Source organism: Dipodomys spectabilis, unplaced genomic scaffold (genome assembly GCF_019054845.1).
Source record: "Dipodomys spectabilis isolate Male_0828 unplaced genomic scaffold, ASM1905484v1 ptg000120l, whole genome shotgun sequence".
NCBI lineage: Eukaryota > Metazoa > Chordata > Mammalia > Rodentia > Heteromyidae > Dipodomys > Dipodomys spectabilis.
The window spans coordinates 4,680,157-4,705,816 of NW_024870797.1; the positions used below are offsets into that span (position 1 = coordinate 4,680,157).

At 39.3% G+C, this 25,660-nt stretch overlaps 1 protein-coding gene across 7 annotated transcripts in view; it reads right to left on the bottom strand.

Annotated features, from left to right (window-relative positions):
* Positions 1-25,660, bottom strand: part of LOC122115517 (histone demethylase UTY-like) — a 143,968-nt gene that overhangs the window by 108,113 nt on the left and 10,195 nt on the right. For all 7 annotated transcript variants that reach the window (XM_042689012.1, XM_042689009.1, XM_042689010.1 and 4 more), the window contains exon 3: positions 15,429-15,537. In XM_042689012.1, coding sequence (XP_042544946.1) covers positions 15,429-15,537 — 109 coding nt within the window. The remainder of the gene's footprint in view (positions 1-15,428; positions 15,538-25,660) is intronic.

Sequence of the window (25,660 nt, forward strand, 5' to 3'; positions counted from 1 at the left end):
TAGGCTGCCAGTATTATTAATAAAACTGCTCAGCTCCCAATAAAAGCAAAAACAAAAACCAAAAAAATATAAACTAGGTACCTGTGGCTCATTCCTATAATACTGTTCAGGATACTGAGATATGGAGGATCTCCATTCAAATTCTTATCTCCAATTAACTAATAAAAAGCTAAGTGGAGCTGTGGCTCAAGTGGTTGAGCCCAAAGCCTTAGAATGAAAAGTCTAAGGAAGATTATGAGGCCCTGAATCATCACCTGCAACCAAAAATTAAAAATTAAAAACAAGCTGGATGCTGGTGGCTCATGCCTCTAATCCTACTCAGGAGGCTGAGACATGAAGATTTCAGTTCAAGGATAACCCTGGCATTAAAGTCTGTGAGGCTCTTATTCCACTTAACTACTAAAAAACTGGAAGTGGTGCTGTGGCTCAAGTGGCAGAGTGCTTGCCTTGAGCTGAAGAGCTGAGGGACAATGCCCAGGCCCAGAGTTCAAGCCCCATGACCGACAATGAATGAAGAATAATATAAATAGCTGGATGCTGATGGCTCAAGTCTATAATTCTAGCTACTCAAGAGGCTGAGATCTCAGGATTAAGGGCAGGAAAGTACCTGAGACACTTACTTCCAATTAAACACTCCTATACAAAAAATGCTAGAAGTGGATCTCAGGTTGAAGTGATCATCACTAACCCTGAGCATAAGAGCTCAGGCAGCAATAAGGACAGAGTTGAAGCCTCAGAACTGGCAGTCAAATAAAAAAGATACTATTAGACACTATTTTGAAAATGAACTATATAAGTTGTACATAAGGAGAAAAGGGAAAAACCAGAAGATTAAGGGAAGTGGTTACATTGTCCAATAGAAATGTACTCTTTACCTAACTTACATAATGGTAACCCCTCTGCATATCATCACAATTTAAAAGATCAAAACAAAGAACCCCAATCTGAGATGCAGCAGGCACACCAACCTTATCACCTGGAGCCTCATCCAGGTTAACTGGCAAAAATAACAAACCTCTGCTGTTGGCCCTCACTTCAATCTAGCAAGTGTAATTTCTTCTGCCGGATGTACTTGAAAATGCCACTGGAAATAGTCTACCCAGAACTGCCCTTTTAATTATCTATTTTTTTTTTTAGTTATACAAAAAGGATTTCAATTCAACATATTAGTTTATTCATATAGCACATCTTGATCAGTGTCATGTCTTTAATCATTATTCCTTTATCTCTTCCAACCCCATCAATACCCAAATTACCTGATTCCATTTTCATATATATATATATATATATATATATATATATATATATACACATACATATACATATATATACATATACATATGTATACATATACATATACATACATACATTGGGTATTATGTCTATATTTGTCTATCTTTTTTTTTCTCTCTCCATTCATCTGCTCTCCAACTCTTTGACCTACATTTGATAACTCTGTACCTATAGTTGGTAAAAATTCGTAAGCAGTTCCTACAGAAAACTTTTTTCCTATGTTTATCAGTACTCCCTGTGCCTTCACCAGAGACCTCTCAATTCTGTAGCCTCTTTAGCCTTCTGTAGCCTTCTTTAGCTTTTATTACTCTAATAAAGCCAATCAAGAGCTTAAGGTTCTGCAATGTAGTCCCAGTATTAACGTACCACCCCCCAAAAAAGAAAAAAACTCTGTATACTATGAAATGTAATGTGTGATCCAATTAAGCCTGGAGTGAAAGAACCTATGTTGCCACCTACATTATAAAGGACTCCAATAAAATTGAAACAGATTTTGAATTTACTGTTATTCAATAAATTCTGACACTGTGGAAAGACACTGGCTGTCTATATTTCTGATATAGACAGTTATTCAAAACAGTGACAAATGTTAAACCAATTTGATTTCCTGCAAACAAAAACATTTTTTAGGACTACTACATGTTATAATAAATATTTTCACTTTTTCTTCATAATCACTAACTTGCTAGACAGATGATAATTCAACCACTCAATGTGAAAAGTAGCTCTTACAACACTTCCCTGAGTCAGTATTATCCGAAGCTACAATCTTTGATTTAATATAAAATGATAGTTTCTTGCCCCTTACATAAATCCAAATTCTTAAAAGGTTTTCAAAGTAGTTGCCATTCTAATAACAAGCACAGAAGTAAAAATGTAAAAGAAAAGATAATGAAGTATAGCTAAACCAGGTACTTGCTGTAATTCTAGTTATTCAGGAGGCTGACATCTGAGGATCACAGTTTAAAGGTAGACCAGGCAGGAAAGCCAATGAGACTGTTACTCCAATTAACCACCAGAAAACAAGAATCAGTGGTGTGGTTCAAAATAGTAGAGCGCTAGCACTGAACAAAAGAGCTCAGGGACAGCACCAGTGTTCTGAGTTCAAGCCCCACAGCTGACAAAAAAAAATAAGTATACCCAAACCCTGATAACTCATGCCTATAGTCCTAAGACTAAGCTCTGAGGATCAAAGTTTGAAAACAGCCAGCACAGACAAACCCAAGACACTTTCATTCCAATAACCCAACAAACCTGAAAAGTATACCTGACTCAAATGGTAAAATAACTGAGGCCCTTAATAATTAAACTCCTAATATATGCACATACACCCCCCCCCCAAAGAAAAATAAAGACACAAAAGACAAAAGATAAAGATGAAGAATCCTACATACTCAAGAGGCTGAGACATCTCAGGATTGTGGTTCAAAGCCATCCTGGTAGGAAAGTCTATGAAACAACTTACTTCCAATAAGCACAGGTAATCAGTTGACTAAGATCTAATGATAGTAGTTCAAAGCCAGCTGAGGCCATTCTGTGAGACTCTTATCTACAATTAACCAATTGCCACAATAGAGCTGTGACAAGTAATAGAGCTCTAGCCTTGAGCAAAAAAGCTCAAGGATTGCACCTAAATTCAAGGTCCAGGATTAGCATAAAACCAAAGAAACTCCACAAAAGCAAACAAAAAAATTAACCACCAAAAATCTAGAAATAGAACTTTGGCTCAAGTGGTAGAGCATCAACCTTGAGTGAAAAAAGGTAAGTCCCCAAGTGATATCAGTAACAGTAACAGTAACATTACCACAACCCTAAAACAATTAAAGGCCAAAACTTGATGCCAGTGGCTCACACTTATAATCCTAGCTGCTCAAGACGCTGAGATCTGAGGATCACAGTTCACAACACACACACACACACACACACACACACACACACGCACGCACGCATGCATGCACATGTACACATGCACAAATATTTTGGTAGGGTTGGACAACTATACCTTTAAAACCATTCCCTCTTTCCTTGTTTTAAAGTTTGGCTATTTGTCCTAAGAGGCTGTCAATAGTTCTAGTCTCCACCAGTTCCATCTTGCAGAAACTATACTCCAAGCAAGAACAAATGAAAAGCTGTGCAACTTGACTCTAAAAACCCATATTTATGGAATAATTAAAAAAGAAGCACATCTAAAAAAACCCAATCACAAGCCAGGCTCACGCCTGGACTCCTAGTTACTTATGAGCCTGAGAACTGAGGATCATAGTTTAAAACTAGCCCTGAGGGCTGGAAGGTGGCTCAGTGGTAGAGTGCTTGCCTCACATGCATGAGGCCCTGAGTTTGATTCCTCAGCACAACATAAGCAGAAAAAGCAGGAAGTGGCACTGTGCCTCAAGTGGTAGAGCACTTGCCTTGAGCTGAAGAGCTAAGGAACAACGTCTAGACCCAGACAGAGTTCAAGCCCCATGATGACAATAAATAAATAAATAAATAAGTAAATAAATAAATAAATAGCCCTGAGCAGCAAAGTTAAGACTCTTATCTTCAATTAACTAGACGAGTGGAGCACTAGCCTTGAGCAAAAACCAAGCTGTGCAGACAAGTCAGACTCTTATTTCCAGTAAGCCAGCAAAAAGACAGAAAAAAGAGGTATGTTTTAAGTGGTAGAGTATCAGACATGAGTGCAAAAGCAGAGTGAGAGCTTGAGACACCTAAAATATTATATTTTTTAGAGACTGTTAGGTTTTAGCATGGAGGTACTTCCTGTAATATCAGGAGAGTAGATGCAAGAGGATCTCAGATGAGGGCATTGTGACTTATCTCAGATTTAGGAAAAAAAAAAAAGTAGGAGCTGGGAGTGTGGCATACTGGTAAAGTGCTTGCCTAGCATGCACGAAAGCTCTGGGTTCAATTCCTCAGTAACACATGAATAGAAAAAGCCAGAAGTGTTGTGGCTCAAGTAGTAGAGTGCTAGCCTTGAGGGGAAAAAAAGCTCAGGGCTGGTAGAAAGAGGTTAGAAGAATAAGACATGCCCTTAAAGTGAATATTTGGACTGACCTCTCTTCTTCTCTTTGCTTCCCAGTTACCATATGACAAGTATACTATGTACTCCATGACATCATATTTTGCCTCTCCACAAGTCCAAAGGAACAGGGCCAATTGGCCATGAAACTTGTGAAATCCTAAGTCAAAATAACTCTTCTCAAAAAAATAACAGCCTAAAAAAACTTTTCTCTAAGTTGATTTGATGAAGTATTTTGTCACTGTGATGGGAGGCTGACTCACATAAACAATATTCTCTCACTTGCGAAAATTGCCAGCTAATGATCCAGACAGTGGTTCCTTTCCCTCCCTGTATGAGGATGCTGAAGACATGATGACTGTAAAGGACAAGAAGCATGAATATGAAATAACATTTGTTGCTTTAAAAAAAGAAGCAGCAGCTCAGGGATATTGCTTAGGCCCTGAATTCAAGCCCTAGGACTTGCAAAAAAAAAAAAGGAGAGAGAGAAAAATAAGATGCTTGCTAAAGAAAGGCAAAAGAGCAAGGAAATAAAGCCAGTGCACTAAATGTTTGAAACAGAAAGGAGACCAACCAATCTGAAGCTGTCTTCAGAGTCCTTAATTGTCCTTATTTAGCCCAAGCCTATCTGTATAAATCCTGAGAATGGCTAAAGTGCTACCTTTCCATGGCCTCTGTATGAGCCATGTTCTTTTTCATTGTTTTGTTTTAATCCAGTCCTTAGCCTTGAATGTAGGTGCTATTTCTGAGCTACTTTGCTTAAGGCTGGTGCTCTATAATGTGAATCACAGCTCCACTTTCAAATTTTTAGTGCTTCATCAGAGATAAGAATCTCATAGATTTTTTTGGGCTGGTTTTGAACTACAATCCTTAGATCTCAGCATTCTAAGTAGATAGGATTATATGCATGAGCTATCAGCACCTGCACCTCTTTTCTTTTCTAAAGTTTCCTATCACCTTTACTATGTTGGAATCTTGTAGCATTACCCTCTCTCTCTTATACATGAAGGGTAAAGTTTTGAGGCAGTGACCACTTTTTGCTTGTTTCTAGCAGAGTTAACACGTGGTGGTAATCCAAACACCTCGTTGGTTGTGTGCCTTTATAAACCCTGAAAATCTTTAGCTCAGGGCTCTCCTCCTACGCTCTGCTGTGTCGGAGTGTAGGACGAGGCCCAAGCTGCAGCCTGTTTAAATAAAACCTTAAAACAGCTGTAAAGTCTGACTCTCGGTGGTCTCCTTGGTGGGGGTCCTGCGACCTGGGTATAACATACACAAGGACTCAAGGTCAATTTACTTGCTCTAAAGTTTGACAAAATACTAAGAACAACTACATCTTGAAATCAGAGAAATCATTTCATAATATTTATATTGCTCCCTCTAGTGATGCCAGTCTTAATAACTCCTCCAGAAGCATGAGCAACCAAAACTGAGATAATGATCAACCAAACCACATTTGTATTTTGAACTCAAACTACAAACACATTTTGCCCTCTGATCCTTTAAACCTAAGTTCATGTTGGTTCCCTGCAGATGGCTGTAAGGATAAACTGAAGTGCCATCCTCCTATTGCAACATGCCATAAAATAATCTTATTTCTCTGCCCTAATCCTTTTTTCTTTTTCTTTTTTCTTTTTGTCGGTCATAGGGCCTGAACTGTGGGCCTGGGCGCTCTCAACTCTTCAGCTCTAGGCTAGTGCTCTACCAATCGAGCCACAGCGCCATTTCCAGCTTTTTCTGCTTATGTGGTGCTGAGGACCCTAACCCAGGACCTCATGCATGCAAGGCAAGCACTCTACCACTGAGCCACCTTCCCAGCCTCAATGCTTTTTGAGTTGAGCCATGCCCTCCTGCACCATGGGCTCCAAAACATACAGGATTCACTGATAAGCATCTTATTGCAGAAGAAAAAGTGTCCTTCATGTTGGCATATTCCTTCTCCTTATCATTTTGAAGAAAACAGGCAGAAGCTACCAATCACTATTTATTTCCAAAAAGATAGAATAAGCTAACAGTCAACTAGACCATACATTCTTTTTTTGTTTTGTTTTGTTTTGTTTTGGAGGGCGGGGTCCGGTCTCGTGGGGCCTGAACTCTGGGCCTGAGCACTGTCCCTCTGCTCTTTAGCTCAAGGCTAGAGCTCTACCACTTGAGCCACAGCGCCACTTCCGGCTTTTTTCTTTTTGCTTATGTGGTGCCTCAAGCATGCTAGGCAAGTGCTCTACCACTGAGCCATCTTCCCAGCCCAAGACCATACATTCTTATAAACAGATTGTTTTAACTTTGTCACCAAGAGCCCTCAACTCTCCAAATACAGTTGAAATACTATTTTCTGATGATTAACATAAAATAAATCTCTTTTCTCTTTCACCATTTGGCATATAAAGGACAGGGTATAAGTGGACCTAATATGCAACTTCTTGAGTTTAGGCCTGGGATCTAAAAACCTGGTTCACCAATCAGAAATAAAGTATTGTGCTCTAATTTTGAAAAGAAGAAGTTGGGTGTTGGTGGCTCAAGCCTGTAATCCTAGCTACTCAAAAGGCTGCAACAGGTTGGAGAACACAGTTTAAACCCAGCCCAGGAAGAGTGTACTATTCTAGACTCTTATTGCCAGTAACTGCCAAAAAACCTGGAAGTGGAGATGTGGCTTAAGTAGTAGAGAAATAGCCTTGAGCAAAAAAGATTGGGGACAGTGTCTAGGTCCTAAGTCCAAGAGTGGCACAAAAAATAAAGTTAAAATAAAGAAGAAAAAAATTAACAAAAGGTATCTGTGAAAAAACAGACATGGAATTATTTGTACAAAAACTTGACATCAGCTGCCCTAATACAGTCAGTGTCAGTTGTGATCACCACCGTGCCTCAGAATAGTATTTTCATTGAAAGCGTAAGCTTTAGTGATTTCCAATAAGCTCACTATCTAACCCCAATGCGAACTATTTCCCTAGTAACACCATATTAGCCCAAACCACACTAGTACTTCCCAGCAACCTACTAGAAATACTCCTAGCCTGTAAACAGCCCTGGAACTTCACCCTCTGCTGGGTAGATTTTCTCCTGAATAAAACTATGCTGGTATTAAGCAATCCCTTTGTCTATATCCTGTGTCTTTTTCTTATAACAAGGCACCTAAAGGATATTATAAATTTAAAAGTTTATAAAAATATGAGACAGTGAACAAAGAGACTTTTCATTTTTAAAAAGTTACGGTGGAGCTGGTTGCTGGAAGCTTATGCCTATAATCCTAGCTATTCAGGCAGCTGAGATCTGAGGATCACGGTTCAAAGCCCACCCCGGCAGTAAAGTCATGAGATGCTTTCCAATTAACAACCAGAAAACAGGAAGTGGCACTGTGGTTCAAGTAGTAGAGCGCTCATCTTCAGCTGAAGAGCTCAGGGACACCACCCAGGCCCAGAGTTCAAGCCCCACAAGCGACCAAAAAAAAAAAGAGTTACTGTGAATCTAGGTACTGATGGCTCATGCCTGTAATCCTAGCTACTCAGGAGGCTAAGATCTGAGGTTCGAGGTTCAAAGCCAGCCCTGGGAGGAAAGTCCATGAGACTCATCTCCATATAACTACTGGAAAACCGAAGTGGTGCTGTGGCTCAAGTGGTAGAGCACTATCCTTGAGTTGAAGAGCTGAAGGACAGCACCCAGACCCAGAGTTCCAGCCACACAGCCAACCAACAACAACAACAACAAAAGTTACTGTGTCACAGTTTAAATCCATTCTAGGCAAAAAAGCCAGTAAGATTTTTCTCCAAAAGTAACTAGCCAAATATGTAGGGAAATGGATGGAGCTAGAAGGAATCATGTTGAGCAAGGTAAGCCAAGAGCAAAGAGACAAACGGTACATGGTCTCCCTGATAAGTGGATGCTGAATCCAAAATATTAGGTAATATGACAAAACTAACAGGACTTAAGAAACAAAGAACTCCCACTCATCTGGTAAAACCACCACTAAATATCCCCATGCTGCTGATCACATGTATGGTGTATATGTGTACACCAGTATATGTTATGGACCGTGACAGACCATTTGCTCCAGGAAAGTTAGAATGAACTTGTGACTTTAAATGAGCATCATTATTCCACAATACTGTGAAATTCTGGAAATTATGTAATCACTTAATCACAATCAAAAAAAAAAAAAAAGAACCTCGGGGAAGGTAGGGAGGGAAGGGATGGAAGGGGGAACTCAATGGAGGGAGTAACAATGCTCAATAAGAAGTGTACTCATTACCTTACTCATGTAACTGTAACCCTCTGTATAGTATCTTTGCAAAAAAATTAAAAAATATTAAAAAAATAAAAACTAACAGCTGTATAAACTAAAAAAAAAAAAAAGTAACTAGCCAAGAGCTGCTCGAGAGATGTAGCTTCAGTAGTAGATTGCCAAGTGAGTACACAAAAACATTTGTGGCTCTAAGTTCATACCCATATCCCCTAACTTAAAAGAATTAAGAAGAAACTTTTTAAGGTATAAGAATTTTATTTTTAGGGATGGGAAAGTGGCTCAGTGGTAGAGTGCTTGCCTTGCATGCATGAGGCCCTGGGTTCAATTCCTCAGCACCACATAAGCAAAAAAAAGCCAGAAATGGCGCTGTAGTTCAAGTGGTAGAGTGCTAGCCTTGAGATGAAGAACTGAGGGACAGCACCTAGGCCCAGAGTTCAGGCTCCACGACCGGACCAAAAAAAAAATTATTGTTAGTATGCTAAAAACTAAAAATCACTTCAATCTCGGGGCTTGATCCTGAGTAGCTAGGATTACAGGCGTAAGCCACTATTGCCTGGCTCATTTTAGTCTTTTTATGTGCTACACTGAAGCTTGAACTCCTAGGCTTATGCTCTTACTCTACTGTTTCACTCAGTTTTGGCTTTTTGCTGGTTAACTGGAAATCTATCTGCATGGGTTATCTTCAAGCCTCAAATCTCAGCTCTCAGTCTCCTGAGTAGCTAAGGTTATATACATAAGCAACTAACACCCAGCTTAGGAATTAAATTTATAATATATCACTAGAGAATTTGAGACAGGATGATTACAAATTACAGACCAGCCTAAGGTAAACTGCCTTAGAAAGCAAAAATAAGCACAGAGCTGATAGCTCATACCTTCAATCCTAGCTACTTAGGAAGCTGAGATCTGAGAATTGTGATTCAAAGATAACAGGAAAGTTCATGAGACTCTATCTCCAATTAAGGACCAAAAAACTCAGAAATGGAACCAGAAAGTGGCTGAAGTGGTAGACTGCTAGCCTTGAACAAAAGCTCAGGAACAAAGCCCAGACCTTGGGCTCAAGCAACAGAACTAGAACAGACAAATAAAGAAGATATGCAAAGATATACAGCCATAATTACACCTTACCCAGTAAGGTGACAAAAATGTATTGTACATTTCAATAACTAAAAGAACAGCTGGGTGTTGGGGGCCTATAATCCTAACTATTCAGGAAGCTGAGATTTGAGGACTGCAATTCAAAGCCAGCCTTGGAAGGAAACTCCATGAGACTCTTATGCCAATTTACTGACAGAAAACTAGAAGTGGTACTGTGGCTCAAAGTGGTCGCATGCTAGCCTTGAACAAAAAGAGCTTAGAGACAATGCCCAGGCTGCAAATTCAAGGTCCATGACTAACAAAAAAATATAACTGAAGGAGAAGATCCCTCATAGTTCTCAACAAAGAAGTGATGAATTTTTAGCCAGACAACAGTAGTTCACACCTACAATGCTAACTACTAAGACTGTGGTTTGAAGCCAGCAATGAAGAAACGAATTGTCTAATTAAACAGCAGATAGCCAAAACTAAAGATCTGTCTTAAATGTTAAACTCATGATTGAAAAGCTGAACAAGAATATAGTTACTCAAGCCCTAGTACTGGCATCAAAAAATAAAATAAAACTAAAAAGATAAATATTTATGGTACATATTTTAATTGTTCTGTTTTGGTTATTACACAATGCACATATAAATGAAAACATCACATTGTACCCTAATACTTAAATTAAGAACAGAATTGTAAACATTTTCCTAAGTTTGCCCTAAATTATTTAAGGTCATGTTTTATGAACTCAACATAAACCTAAAAAAATCTACGAGCTATAATTTTTATTGTTATGTCAATTCCAAGGATAACATTAAATTTAACCCTTTATACAACTACTTAAAGTTAATTTTTTAAAAATGTAAAGAAAATTAAAAACATCATTAGTAGAATCTCTAGTTGCCAATAAAGTCGTCAGGATAAAAAAAAGAAAAAGATAAATAAGACACTAGATTAATTTCTTTTTCTTATCCAAAACTAAAAAGACATTGAAAGGCATTTTTTACAATAATTTAAAACAGAATGTTTAACATTCTTGCTCACAGGTGGCATTTTACCATGTGAGCCATGTCTTCACCATGGCTTTTATTCTTCACCACTGGTTTATTGGAGATGGAGTATCCTATGTATAGAATTGAAGATGTACTTATGAAGGAGAGTCTAGAAATAACCACTTATTTCTATATTCAACTGATGTTTGAAAGGTGAAATAAAAATTCAGTAGAGAATTCAATAGAGAAACATAAAATTTAGCAAAAACAATGCAAAATACAATACAAAGACTAAGAAGTTCCAAAAAGTTGCTTGAGGTACAAACATGCAATTTTAGTTACTTGAAAGGAGGAGCACTGATTACTATCTAGGAGTTTAAGGCAGCTTGAGCTACATAATTAACATTTTAACCCCCCAAATTTCTTACCCCAATTAAAAAAAAAAGATTCAACCCAAAGAGTACATATTAAAATATTAGTCATAATTAAAATTTTTTTTTGTTGGTGGTACTTGGCTTATATTCATGACTTCTGGCCTCCCCCTTGCTTAACATTCTTGCTCACAGGAGGCATTTTATCATGTGAGCCATGTCTTCAACATAGCTTTTCAAAGTTTTGTTATAGATGGAGTATTACTGGATTTCTGCCCCTTTTAGCTCTGAAGTGAGGTCTTCTGGATCTCAGCCTTCTCAGCAGCTACAATACAGACATGAGCCACTGACATACAGCTCATCATAATTATTTAAGAAATAATTAAAGATAAAGAAAAATTACATGTCGGAACACAGGGCACATTTCCAATAGTGTATTTCCAATCTGAATGACAAATTTCTAACCTAAAACTATACAACCTAATTAGTATAAAAAATTCAAAATTACAGAGATTTAACTTAGTTAAACTACTACCACTTGATAATAACTCCCTTTACAAAACAACTGAGTTTACTTCAGTTTCCCAACATACTATTAATAGAATTGAAAAATATTTTCTTTCTTCTGTTCTCTTATCTTTCCCCATTCTTCTTCCTCTCTCTTCAATCTCTCTCTATATATATACATATATATACACATTCATAGAGAGAGAGAGTGTGTGTATGCTATAAATACACAGTATCATTAAGAGTGATATGTGGCCAGGCACCAGTGGCTCACATCTCTAATTCAAACTAATCAGCCCAGGCAAGAAAGTCTTAAATAGTCTTAGCTCCAAGTAATCATCAAAAAACACCAAAGTGGGGTCTGAGAAGGTGGCTCAGTGGTAGAGTGCTTGCCTTGCATGCATGAGGCCCTGGGTTCGATTCCTCAGCACCACATAAGCAGAAAAAGCTGGAAGTGAGACTGAGGCTCAAGTGGTAGAGCGCTAGCCTTGAGCTGAAGAGCTGAGGGACAGTGTCCAGGCCCAGAGTTCAGGCCCCACGACCAGAAAAAAAAAAAAAAAAACCAAAGTGGTGGGGAAAGGGAGGGAAGAGGGGGGGGCAAGGAGCTGGGAAGTGGGGAGGAAAGGAATGGTAGGGGAAAACAAAGGAGGAAGTAACAATACTCAATAGGAAATGTACTTATTACCTTATTCATGTAGCTATAACACCTTTGTACAGTATTTTTACAATAAAAAAAATCTTTTATAAAGAAAAAAAGAAAACACTGAAGTGGAGCTGTGGTTGAAGTGGCAAAGTGCTATCCTGGAGAAACACACTTTTTTAAAAGATGATATGTGGAGATTTATTTCTTTGAATACTAGAACCATGAACACCTGAAATGTATATGATACTCTTACTGACTTCGATAAACATAGTAGAATGTAATTGTCAGAAATTATAATTAATTACACTGGGCTGAAGTAACTTTCTTTGTCCTGATGAAACAACTTTTGTCCTGATTATAATTTCTGCTTTTTCCTTCTGATTCGAATAGTCCCATCACCTAATTCTTCCTCTAAACTTAAATCTATTGTGTGCACTTCAAAGTTGAACTAAAGTGCTTTTCTTCTTATTGCAGAGCAAGTATCAAGACCTGACATGTAGGAATCAGGAGAAATGGTTCTCTGACATAGGACTTTCAATTATACTGTTAATTTAGCAAAAAATGGAATCATTCATCCTAAGGATAGATTCAGGATTAAGTACTTATTAGTTCATGTTCAACAAAATTTTCTTTTATGGAAGTGCAGGTAAGGCACAAGTGGTAGAGTACCAGACTTGAATAATAAGAGCCAAGCAAAAGCATGACATCCTGAAGTCAAGTCAAAAGAAATCTAGAGTGCTTGTGTATGAGATCTGAACTATGATTTTTTGTTGTTAGTGGTGCTGGTGGTTGTAAGGCGTGAACTCAGAGCCTGATGCTCTCCCTGTGCTTTTTCACTTTGAGCCACAGCAGTAGTTCCTGTCTTCTGGTAGGTAACTGGAAATAAGTCTCAAGGACTTTCCCACCCAGGCTGGCTTTAAATCCTGATCCTCAGATCTGAGCCTTCTTAGTAGCTAGGATTACAGGCATGAGGCATTAGCACCATGCTGGAACTATAAACTTTTTATTGAAATGGCTGGTGTTTAACTGCTTGAGCCACACCTCTATTTCCATGTATTTTTTGCTTCACATATTACTGATTATTACATATATCACATATATTGCTGATTCATAGTTATGAATTATAATAATGAATTCATAATAAAAACTGTTATGGCCAATAGCAATAATAATTTATGAAAAGGCCCAGATTCATTTGCACTGGTAGGAGAGCTTAAATTCAAGGACTTGTATTCTTACAAGGCTTTTTTATTCAAGGCTGGTCCTCTATTCCAAGAGTCATAACTCCACTAATTTTATGCTGGTTAACTGAAGGTAAGGATCTCACTCTGCTTAGGCTGGGTTCTAACTTTTATCCTCAATCTCAGCCTCATGAGTGATTAGGATAATAGGTAGGAGTCTATAACAGATCTTTAACAGTTACCTAAAGATACTTACACTCTTCTGAAAAAAAAAAAATCTTTCAAATGAATGAAATAATTATTTCATTTTAAAATCTAAGGTCAAAAGAAACTACTTGGAGCTAGAATGTGGTATGTACCTGTAATCTAATATACTTAGGTAGAATATTTCTGTGATCTTAGATATGACAGGAAATCGAAGTCTGAGACAATTAAGACAAAAGTAAGTCTAGACCATAGCTCAACTGTTTGAGTATCTTCCTAACAAGCACAAGTCTCTGAGCTCAAACCCAAATATTGTCAAAAAGAAAAATAAGGAAAATATGTCTGTGTTTTTTGAAATAACAGGGCCATAGAATAGGCTTTTAAACATTGTATCTTAAGTGAAAAAAAGGAAAAATCAACTATATAAAAACTATTTCTTTTCTACAAGTCAAGCGTACTCTCTTTTAATTATGATGGTTTATAATAAAATGGACATTCAAACAAAATAACATGTTATTTAACAAGAAAGGATAATTATGTGATTTTCACATGTGTTATAACTAATTATATCATTAGCCAGAATACTTGCATGCCAAGCTCAAGGGCTTAAGTTTAACTTATTCTTCCTTTGTTTTCCTCCTAAAACTCTGCAGAATTCAAAACTAGTATTCCTTCAGCTATTTGCTAAATTTCCATCTCTATACCAAAAGAAGGAAAGAAAAAACTTTTGTTAACAGACATGCAGTTTCCGGGACTATTGACAATCAAGAGAAGAAATACAAGAATGGCTAAAATCAGGGCTGGGAAGGTGGTGCAGTAGTGGAGTGCTTGTCTTGAATGCATGATATCCTGGGTTTGACTCCTCAGCACCACAGAAGCAGAAAAAGCCAGAAGTGGTACTGTGGCTCAAGTAGTATAGTGCTAGACTTGAGCTGACCAGATGAGGGACAGCACCTAGACCCAGAGTTCAGGCCCCATGACTAGGGGGGAAAAAAGGCCAAAATCCTAGAACTTTAGGGCTTTCCCTTAAATGCATTTTCTCTTTTCTTTCTTTCTTTCTCTCTCTCTCTTCCTTTCTTTCTTTCTTTTTTTTGGCTTGTTTGTTTTGGTTTTTTTTGGGTCCGGTCGTGGGACCTGAACTCTGGGCCTGGGCGCTGTCCCTCAGCTCTTCAGCTCAAGGCTAGCGCTCTACCACTTGAGCCACAGCGCCACTTCCAGCTTTTTTGTTTTTGCTTATGTGGTGCTGAGGAATCGAACCCAGGACCTCATGCCTGCAAGGCAAGCGCTCTACCACTGAGCCACCTTCCCAGGCCCAAGTCCTGAAGCTTGAACTCAGGGCCTAAGCGTTATCTTTGAGCCTCTTTGTGCTCAAGACTAGTTCTCTACCACTTTAATCACAGCACTACTTCCAGCTTTTCTGTTCATGTGGTACTGAGGAATCAAACCCAAGGCTTCATGCATACTAGACAAGCACTCTACCACTAAGTCACATTCCCAGCCCCTCAATTAAATACATTTTCCTTCCCTTAGAATGGCAGTACTACAGTTCTATGAAATATTAATCCAGAATAGTTATTTATTTGCCTGAAAAAATATAAACTTTGATTTCCTTTTCTTCAATACCACCCATTATCTGTAAACTAGCATTGAGACTAGTGACTGAATTTTTTCAAACAATACAATGTTTTAAGTTTTAGTGAATAATTAAATTTGCTTAATATTTATGTAAGTTATATCAACTTTTTACGCTTTTATCTACTCTTTTTCATTGCTTCTGAAGTTTCTAAGTTCCTAAGAAGATTATAAACACTGGTAGCAAGTGCCCTTGATATAAAATACAAATCATTAGAATCAATGCAAACATAAACCAAGAAGAAATTTAAAAGAGAAAAAAAATTACCTTTTGAATAATCTTCCAATAAAAGGTTGAAGTGACCTAATTGACAAAAGAAATCAGATTCCACTTTTCCTTCAGCTTTTACTATTAAAGATTCGTAGCAGTGAACAGCCTAGAAATAAAAAAAAATACACATTTTAAAAGATGTGAAACTGTAAATTGGATCTGCTTACTGAAAAAATTTTAGGATTACAGAAGAAGCCAATGTCATTTTCTTCCAAAAAAATCTCTATAATTCACTACAGAATTTGAGAAGTTTCTAGGTTATGTTTGTTAGTTTGTTTTTAGTGGTACTGGAGGTTTGAATTCAGGGCCTAATTACTGTTGGGGGTGCCAAAAACGAACTCCATTTTTAATATACCAGGGGTGTTTCCCCCTCCCACCCCTGAGAATCAAAACACTGGTTTCTCACAAGGCCCAAGGGTCAGGAAATACACTGTTTGTTGAGACCCCAGGAAATATGGAAACTGAAAAGCCCTTGATTGTTGTGATAAGTTTATGTGGCCAATAGCTGTGTTTGGTTATCAATGGCCCAGACAGGATCTCAATAGCCCAAACAGGATCTGAGCCCAGTTTGGTTATCAATAGTAAAACAGCCCAGCGACCTTTGTCCTTCCAGGAAGGAGCAGCCTAGCCCTGCTCCCACAAGTGAGAATATCCCCTTGCTTTGTAATGATAGGTTAGTTCAAACAGATACTATGAGAAGGACTGTAACCCCATTGGACACTGACATACATATGCAATCTTTATGTGTGTTATAATCCTATTGGCCACCTGCATGTGGTCAGGCTGGACTGCATGGATTTTGCCTTTAAAAACCACTGCTTGGGGGGGGGTTGGGAAGGTGGCTCAGTGGTAGAGTGCTTGCCTTGCATGCCTGAGGCCCTGGGTTCGATTCCTCAGCACCACATAAGCAAAAAGAAAAAAGTTGGAAGTGGCGCTGTGGCTCAAGTGGTAGAGCGCTAGCCTTGAGCTGAAGAGCTGAGGGACAGTGCCCAGGCCCAGAATTCAGGCCCCATGACCGGACCCAAAAAAAAAAAAAAGAAAAAGAAAAATCCCTGCTTGTGGGCAGTTCAGGGTCAGCTCCCGAGTCTGTGCTGCATCCCTGGCTGGTCAGCTATCCACTTCCCCAATAAAGTCATCTTTTTACATGAGGCTGTCTCTGAGTGGTGGACTCTTTTCCCCATAACAGTGCTGGTTAGGCTGATATGATATCCTAAGCCACATCTCCAACTAGAGAAGCTTCTCTAAGAATTAATGGAGCCCCTGAACAGAGTCCCAGGGTCACAACAAATTGGAGACAGACTCGATAAATGGAACTACCTTAAAATAAAAAGTTTCTGCACAGCTAAATACATAGTAACCAAGCTAGAAAGACAACCAACTAACTGGGAAAAAATATTTACCAGCAATATATCAGACAAGGGGTTAATATCCAGTTTATAAAGCGAACTCAAGAAACTAATTCCTTCCAAACCCAACAAACCAATTAATAAATGCACAAGGGAACTAAAGAGAGACTTCTCAGAAGAGATAAAAATGGCAAAGAAACATGAGGGAATGTTCACCATCCCTAGTTGTAAAGGAAATGCAAATAAAGACAACCCAGAGATACCACCTTACCCCAGGCAGAATGGCCCACATCCTAAAGTCAGCCAATGACAAATGCTGGAGGGGATGTGGAGAAAGAGGAACCCTATTTATTACACTGCTGTTGGAATGTACACTTATACAACCACTTTGGAAAGCAATCTGGAGGGTCCTCAGAAAGCTAAATATTGACTTCCCCTATGACCCAGCCATACCACTTCTAGGCATCTATCCTGAACAACAGGCACTAGGATACAATTTCACATGCACCTCCATATTTACTGCAGCTCTGTTCACAATAGCCAGGATACCCAGATGCCCCACCACAGATGAATGGATCCAAAAGCTGTGGTGCCGATACACGATGGAATATTATGCAGCCATTAGAAAGGACAAAATAATGGCATTTGCATGGAAATAGATGGAACTAGAAGAAATCATGTTGAGAGAGGTAAGCCAAGAGCAAAGAGAACAAATAGCACATGGTCTCCCTGACAAGTGGATGTTAAATCCAAAGTGTAAAATGATGACAAAGTTAACAAGACTTAAGAAACAAAGGACCTCCACTAGGGGGTGGGAAGGTGGCTCAGTGGTAGAGTGCTTGCCTTGCATGCATGAGGCCCTGGGTTCAATTCCTCAGTACCACATAAGCAGAAAAAGCCGGAAGTGGGCTGTGGCTCAAGTGGTAGAGCGCTAGCCTTGAACTGAAGAGCTGAGGGACAGTCGCAGGCCCAGAGTTCAGGCCCCACGACTGGCAAAAAAAAAACGAAAACAAAAACAGGAACTCCACTAATCTGGTCAAATCACTAATAACCCCACGCTGCTGATCATATATATGGTATATACGCACACACTAGAGGGAATCAGGAAAAACTTACAACACAAGGACCCGTCAGCTGCACTGGACATTGATCAAAAGGAGCAACTCAATGGCAGGGATGGGAGGGAGGGAAGTGGGAAAGAGAGAACAGCTGACACTATGCAAAAGGAAAATAATGTACATATCATTGGATGTGGAAGAAATAACTGTACTGTCAAAGCTCATGGAATTCATAAACTATAGACCACGATAGACAATTTGCCCATGAAAGTGAGAATGTGTTTGTGACTTTAACTAAGCATCATTATTCCACAATACTGTGAAATTCGGGAAATTATGTAATCACTTAATCACAATTAAAAAAAAAAAAAAAGAACCTTGGGGAAGGGATGGAGGGAAGGGATTGTAGGGGAAAACAATGGAGGGGGTAACAATGCTCAATAGGAAGTGTGCTCATTACCTTACTCATGTAACTGTAACCCTCTGTATAGTATCTTTACAATAAAATATATATATATATATAAAAAATAACTAAGGATCACTATTGCATAATACTGTGAAATTATGTAATCTCCTATCACAATAAAGAAGTTGCAAACACACAAAAAAGAATTAATGGAGGGGCTGGGAAGAGGTTCAGTGTTAGAGCGCTTGACTTGCATGCCAGAGGCCCTGGGTTCGATTCCTCAGCACCACATGAGAAAAAAGAAAAAAGCTGGAAGTGGCACTGTGGCTCAAGTGGTAGAGCGCTAGCCTTGAGCTGAAGAGCTGAGGGACAGCGCTCAGGCCCAGAGTTAAAGCCCCACGACTGACAAAAAAATAAAATAAAATAAACAAATAAAATGTTACATAGAAGCTAAAAATACCAGTTACGTTAGTACTAGTTCATACAGCAAAACTACTTTCAAGCTAGGCACAGAAGGCTCACACCTGTAATCCAAGCTACTCAAGAGACAGATCTGAGAGATCATGGTTCAGAGACAGCCAGGGGAGAGAAGTCCATGGGACTTTTATCTCCAATTAACCAACAAAAAGCACCAATGGAGGAAAGGTTCAAGAGGCAAAGCTGTAACTTAAGTTAATAAGCTAAGATACAGCACCTAGTTCTGGTACATGACCTGGTACTAGGTCAAGTCCTAGGACCAGCACACATACAAAAATATTTATTTTCAAATAGGAAAAGGAAAATTTAATTCAGTATATAGAGGTATTTTTTTCATTTATTATTTAGTGTTTTATCTATGGACTTGAACTCTATGCCCTATATTTGTTAGTCAAGTATAGCACCATGCCCACAACACTCCTTTGTATTTTGTTTCTTTCCTTTGTGTTTGCTAGTACTTGAACTAGCAAGTGCTTGAACTCAGGACCTTGAGCTCTCACTTTGAGCTGTAGCTTTCTGCTGGCTAACTAGAGAAAAAGAGTCTCTTGGGGCCAGTCTGCTTAATGCTCCATTTTCTAAACTCAGCCTCCTGAGTAGCTAGAACTTTAGGTACACATTCACAATGTCTGGTGACATTTGTACTTTTTGAGATAGGGTCTCATTTTGTGCCAAGTCAGCACCTGAACTACAATTCTATTTTCAGTTCCCCATCAAGTTGAGATGATAAGCACATACCAGCACATCTCCCTTTGAAAGATTAAAAATTAGAGTTACATTTTACAATTGCTAACTGCTGGTTTTGCTTCTGTAAACTTGCTTGCGCTAGCACTGACCCTTCCCCTCCCTGGAAATAAATAAAAAGTTTCAGAGTCTAGATGTCGGCCCTGGGACAAGCTCTGTAGTCGTAAATAAAGAAAAAACAAGTAAATTCCCCAAGTGGCCAAATGGGACCCAAAATAAGGACCCAAGATAAGGACCACCTGGCAAGTCCAGCAAACTAGGCCAAATGTTAATCAATCACAGGCCTGTAACCATGTAAACCCCCATTAAACCAACCATGGGCCAATCATTTTACAAAGAGAGTTAAAAATTTCCCGCGTGGCAAAGTGACTGTTGGTGTAGATGGTGACCTTTAAATGGACCAATCATGGGATGCTTTGTGGTATGTGTTAATCTTGTGGGTTTTGCCTTTAAAAATGCCTGTAACCGCTGCTCGGGGCTCTCTGACTGACCGGGGCAGAGAGTCCATTTGCGCAAACGTCAAATAAACTCTTGCTTATTGCATCTCCCAGCCTGGAGTCTGAGTTTTCTGGGGCGCCCTCCCGTTGACGAAAGTATCCCAGGAGTCTGGGGTCTTTCACCTTCTTCCAGTAAGATAGAGTCTCATATACCTTTTGTGTGTGTGTGTGTGTGTGTGTGTGTGTGTGTGTGTGTGTGTGTGTGTGTGTGTGTGTGTGTGTGTGTGTGTGCATATGGTTAGAACTCAGTTCAAGTGCTGGTACAAGGCTTGTACTTAGAACCTCATACTCTCAACAGGCATTCTAGCTCATAGCAGGTATTGTATCACTTGAGCCAAGTCTTATCTGTCACAATGCTATCTAATTGGAGATAAAGTCTTCCAGTCTTTACAGCCTGGGCTTACTTCAAATCTTGATCCTTTCAGGCTCAGCTTCCCGAGTAATTAGGATTATAGGAGGGGCTTGAACTCTGGGCCTGGGTGCTATCCCTCAGTTCCTCAGTTCCTCAAGGCTAGCGTTTTACCACTTGAACCACAGTGCCACTTCCAGTTTTCTGAGTGGTTCACTAGAGATAAGAGTCTCTTGGACTTTCGTCCCCAGGCTGGCTATGAACCACAATCCTCAGATCTCAACCTCCTCGGGAGCTAAGCCATCAGTGCTTATTTTATTTTTTTCCAGGCTATCTTGGAACCACAAGCCTCCCAATCATAGCTTCCAAAATAAGTAACAGTCCTAAATTATATTGGTTGAAATATTGATTGATGATATTCTCAATCAATGGCTTTACACAATCCTTCCAAATCAGCCTCTCAGATAATTAGGACCATAGGCCTCAGCCACTGCCTCTCACTCATTCAGAAATTTTTCAATATATTGCTACTAGACAATCTATAGCACCAACTAGCCTTGAAAATCACCCTCTAAATCCCATGTGTACAGATCACAATTATGTACCACCATTGCTAGATCAATGTAATCTTTAAACATTTAAAATATGGTTAACGTAAATTGAGATGTGCTGGGGCTAGGAAGGTGGCTCAATGGTAGAATGCTTGTCTTGCATGCATGATGCCCTGGGTTCCATTCCTCAGCACCACATAAGCAAAAAGAAAAAAGCCAGAAGTATGGCTCAAGTGGTAGAGCACTAGCCTTGAGCTGAAGAGCTGAGGGACAGCGCCCAGGCCCAGAGTTCAGGCCCCACGACCAGACCCAAAAAAAAAAACTGAGATGTGCTATAAATACAACTGAATATAACAGATTTCAGAATTCTGTGCGTGTGTGTGTGTGTGTGTGTGTGTGTGTGTGTGTGTGTGTGTGTATGAGACAGAGAGAGAGAAAGGGAGAAAGAGAGATAACATTTAAGTTATCAAATAACTATCACTAACGGAGAAGTGAGACACGAGAAACAGCTAAAAAATAAAAAATAAACATTGAATTGGAGAATAACTTGATTAAAAGCACACAGACACTCACTTAAAGCAAAAAACAAAAAAAAGAATGTGGAAGAGGAAGTGGAGAAAGACCTTGACCACTTCCCCAAATAACGAGCACACTCTCAGAACTAAAAAGACACCTGAAAGACTGCCAGAAAGTAACATTTGGTAAAATGACTCCTTTGATCAAAAGAGTTTACAAAGAAAAAGAATTATCTCAAGGACTGATAACATATTTTCTTTTTCTTTGGTGGTGGAGCTTGGACTCAGGGTAGGGGTTCTATCCATGAACTCCTTTGCTCAAGGTATCACTTTACTGCTTTGGGCCACATCTCCATTTTTGTTTTTTGAGTGCGTAATTAGAGGTAAGAATTATTTTCTGCTTAGCCTACCTTTGAGCCACATCCTCAGATCTCAGCCTCCTGAGTAGGTAGGATTATAGGTATGAGCCACTGGCACCTTGCCTCAAGGATGAATATCATCTTAAAAGGAACAACTCAGATCTGGGAAGATGGCTCAGTGGTAGAGCGCTTGCCTTGCAGGCATGAGGCCCTGTGTTCAATTTCTCAGCACCACATAAGCAGAAAAAAAAAAAGCCAGAAGTGGCTCTATGGCTCAAGTGGTAGAGTGCTTGAGAGGAAGAGCTAAGGGACAGAGCCCCGGCCCAGTGTTCAGGCCCCATGACCAGACTCCCCCCCTCAAAAAGAAAAAAAGAAAAACTCATAAAACCTATACTTTCTTTTTGGAATGCTCAAGAAAAAGAGACATTACAAGGACCAAAATTATTAAACTGATTGGAATTAGTATGTCTGGACCTAATTTACTTGTCAAACAGTGTAAATATAGAAATCATTGAATATAGAACAAAGGATATGATTTTTTTAAAGTCTTTCAATCAAAGTGTGTCTCCATTTGAACTTTTTAAATTCCACTTTCTTCTTCCAGACTATTGCTAAGATCCTCCCCAGCAAAAATATAAAAACTTTCTCAGACTTGCTCACCAAGATCTATCCCTTGCCAATCCTGAGAAGACTGTGAACTTGTGGTTTCGCCAGTCTGAGAGGAGGGTCAAGAGCCCACTGATTCAGGGATAAAAAGGAAGCAGCTGGCCTATTCCCTATACTTTTTTTTTTCCCCTGATACTTTTTTGTTTAGGCTTTTGCAGAAGTAAATTTTGCCCTGTCAGGACAATTATTTGTTTACATTCTTGGTTGTGACTCAGGTGGTTTTTAGATTTCTAACATTTCTAACACTAAGGGAACACTTTCCCTACCAAATATTTAAGATAAACCCTTGGGCTGGGAAGGTGGCTCAGTGGTAGAGCACTTGCCTTGCATGCATGAGGCCCTGGGTTCGATTCCTCAGCACCACATAAGAAAAAAGCCGCAAGTGGCGCTGTGGCTCATAGTGGTAGAGCGCTAGCTTTGAGCTGAAGAGCTGAGGGACAGCACCCAGGCCCAGAGTTCAGGCCCCACAACTGGACCCAAAAAAAATAATAATAAGATAAACCCTGCTCTTTTTTCTTACCAGATATCTATCTATCTATCTATCTATCTATCTATCTATCTATCTATCTATCTATCTATATATCTCCCTGATATTAGAATACTTATAGCAGTTATCATATGTATCTTCATCTATTTCTGGGGTATGTACCATGCTTCCTTTGCTTTACTTTATTAGTGAACTTTTTTGGATTATCTTAATGTGACCTTAAATTATTCTTTTGTAATATGTCTTTCATATCCAAGGTTTCGGAAAATTTCCTCCCTTTTAGAGACTTTCCTGGAGTCTGATCCCTTTTAGTAATACTATAAATTGTCTTTCAATTGTTTAGTTATTTTTCATAAGCTTCTAACACCAAAAGAACACAGACACACATTCCAATTAATTACTCAAAAACCAAAGTGGCTCTGTGGCTCAAGTGGTAGAATGCTAGCTTTGAACACAAAAAGGCTCAGAGACAGTGCCCAGGATCAGAGTTCAAGCCCCACAACCGACAAAAAAAAAAAAAAGGAAAAAAAAACAGAAACAGAGTAACACAGATTCATAGAACTTAAAGTGGATACAGAAGATCCTAGACAAATGGAAGATTTAATTAAAGTTTCACTGGAACTTAACCTTCACTAACTTCTTGTACTACCTCATGTTTCTCTAGGTTTGGCTTGCAAATAGTAGGGCATTCTCAGATAAGCAAAGCAAAAAGTTCATTAACAGAATTCCAGGAATGTTGAAAAAAACTCCACAAGTTAAAAAGAAAGATTTACCAGTACAAAACTATATCAAAGAAATTTCTTGTCAGGTACTGGTAGCCCATACTTGAACTCCTAGTTACTCACAAGGTTGGGATCTGAGGATCTCAGTTCAAAACCAAGCCATGTAGAAAAGTGAGCTACCTCTAATTAACCGCCAACATGCCAAATATGGATGTATAGATGAGGTTAGAATACTTTGAAAAAGACAAGAGTATGAGTTCATGAGTTGAAACATGCGCATCCACTTACATACACAATTCTTTTTTTTCTTTTTTTTGGTCAGTCATGGGGTCTGAACTCTGGGCCTGGGAACTGTCCCTCAGCTCTTCAGCTCAAAGCTAGCCACTTGAGCCATGACACCACTTCCAGCTTTTTCTGCTTCTATGGTGCTGAGGAATTGAAACAAGGGCCTCATGCATGGCAAGGCAAGCACTCTACCACTAAGCCACCTTCCCAGCCATTCTACATACATAATTCTTAAGGGTAAGTATATGAATAATAACTAATAACTAATAATACACTCCTTTTTTTTTCTTTTTTTCTTTTTTTGGTCCGGTCGTGGAGCCTGAACTCTGGGCCTGAGCGCTGTCCCTTAGCTCTTCAGCTCAAGGCTAGTGCTCTACCACTTGAGCCACAGCGCCACTTCCAGCTTTTTTCTTTTTGCTTATATGGTGCTGCAAGGCAAGCGCTCTACTACTGAGCCAACTTCCCAGCCCAATAATACTTTTAAAAGTACCTAGTAACAGAACAAACAATGTGGCTAAAAACAAAAACTAGTAGCTAACTCTGTGTGTATATGTGTGTGTGTGTGTGTGTGTGTGTGTGTGACTTGCACATGCCAGTCCTAGAGCTTGAAATAAGGGACTGGATGCTGCTCCGGTGCTTTTTTGCTCAAGGCTAACTAACGCTCTACCATTTGAGCCACAGGTCCACCTGAGGCTTTTTGGTGGGTAATTGGAGAGTCTCATGAACTTTACCTCTCAGGCTAGCTTCAAACCAGGATTCTCATACCTCAGCCTCCTGAGTACCTAGGATTACAAGTATGAGCCATAGGTATGAGGGAGTATTTAATTTTTAAGGCACAAAATGTTAAATTTTGAACCCTTTTCACCAAGATGACCACCAAAATGAATAAGGAAGCTCTTGCCCTTCCTAAAGCCAAAGCCAAGGCAAAGACTTGAAGCCCAAGAAAGGCAGTAATGAAAGACATCCCAGTCACAAAAGAAAAAAAAAAAAAAAAAGCCAGAGACCAATCCTCATGCCTGTAATCCTAGCTATAGTCAGAAGAGGCTGAGATATGTGGATCACAGTTCAAAGCCAACCTGTAGTATGCGGCTCAAAGTTGCAGAATGCTAGTCTTGAGCCAGCCCCTTGACCAACAAAAAATAACAAATATAGGCATTTCACCAATCTTCCAGTGGACCAAGACTTTGCAGCTTTGGAGAGAGCCAAATATCCTCATAAGAATGCCTCATCAAGATCCCCTGATCATTGAGTCAGCCATGAAGAAGATAAAAGAACATGAATGTTCTTTGCAAATGTGAAAAAAAGAAGCTCTACAATGGTGACAGGACTAAGGTCATACCATAAGACCTAGTGGAGAGAAAAGCAAATGTTCGACTAACACTGATTATTATGTTCTAGATGTTGCCAACAAAACTCAAATCACCGAAACTCAATCCAGCTGGCTAATTCCAAATGTGATCTTTCTTCACCATTAAAAAAAAAAAAAAAAAAAGTAAGCCAGGCGTGGTGACTCACGCCTGCAATCCTAGCTACTCAGGAGGTTGAGATCTGAAGATCACTGTTCAAAGCCAGCCCTGGCAGGTAAGTCTGAGAGACTCTCCAATAAACCACTGGAAAACCAGAAGTGGAGCTGTGGCTCAAGTGGTAGAGCGCTAGCCTTGAGCTGAAGAGTTAAGGGACAAACGCCCAGGCCAAGTTCAAGCCACGTGACCAAAAAAAAAAAAAAAAAGGAAATATAGGACCACAGTTATGGGACAATTGGCAGAATAC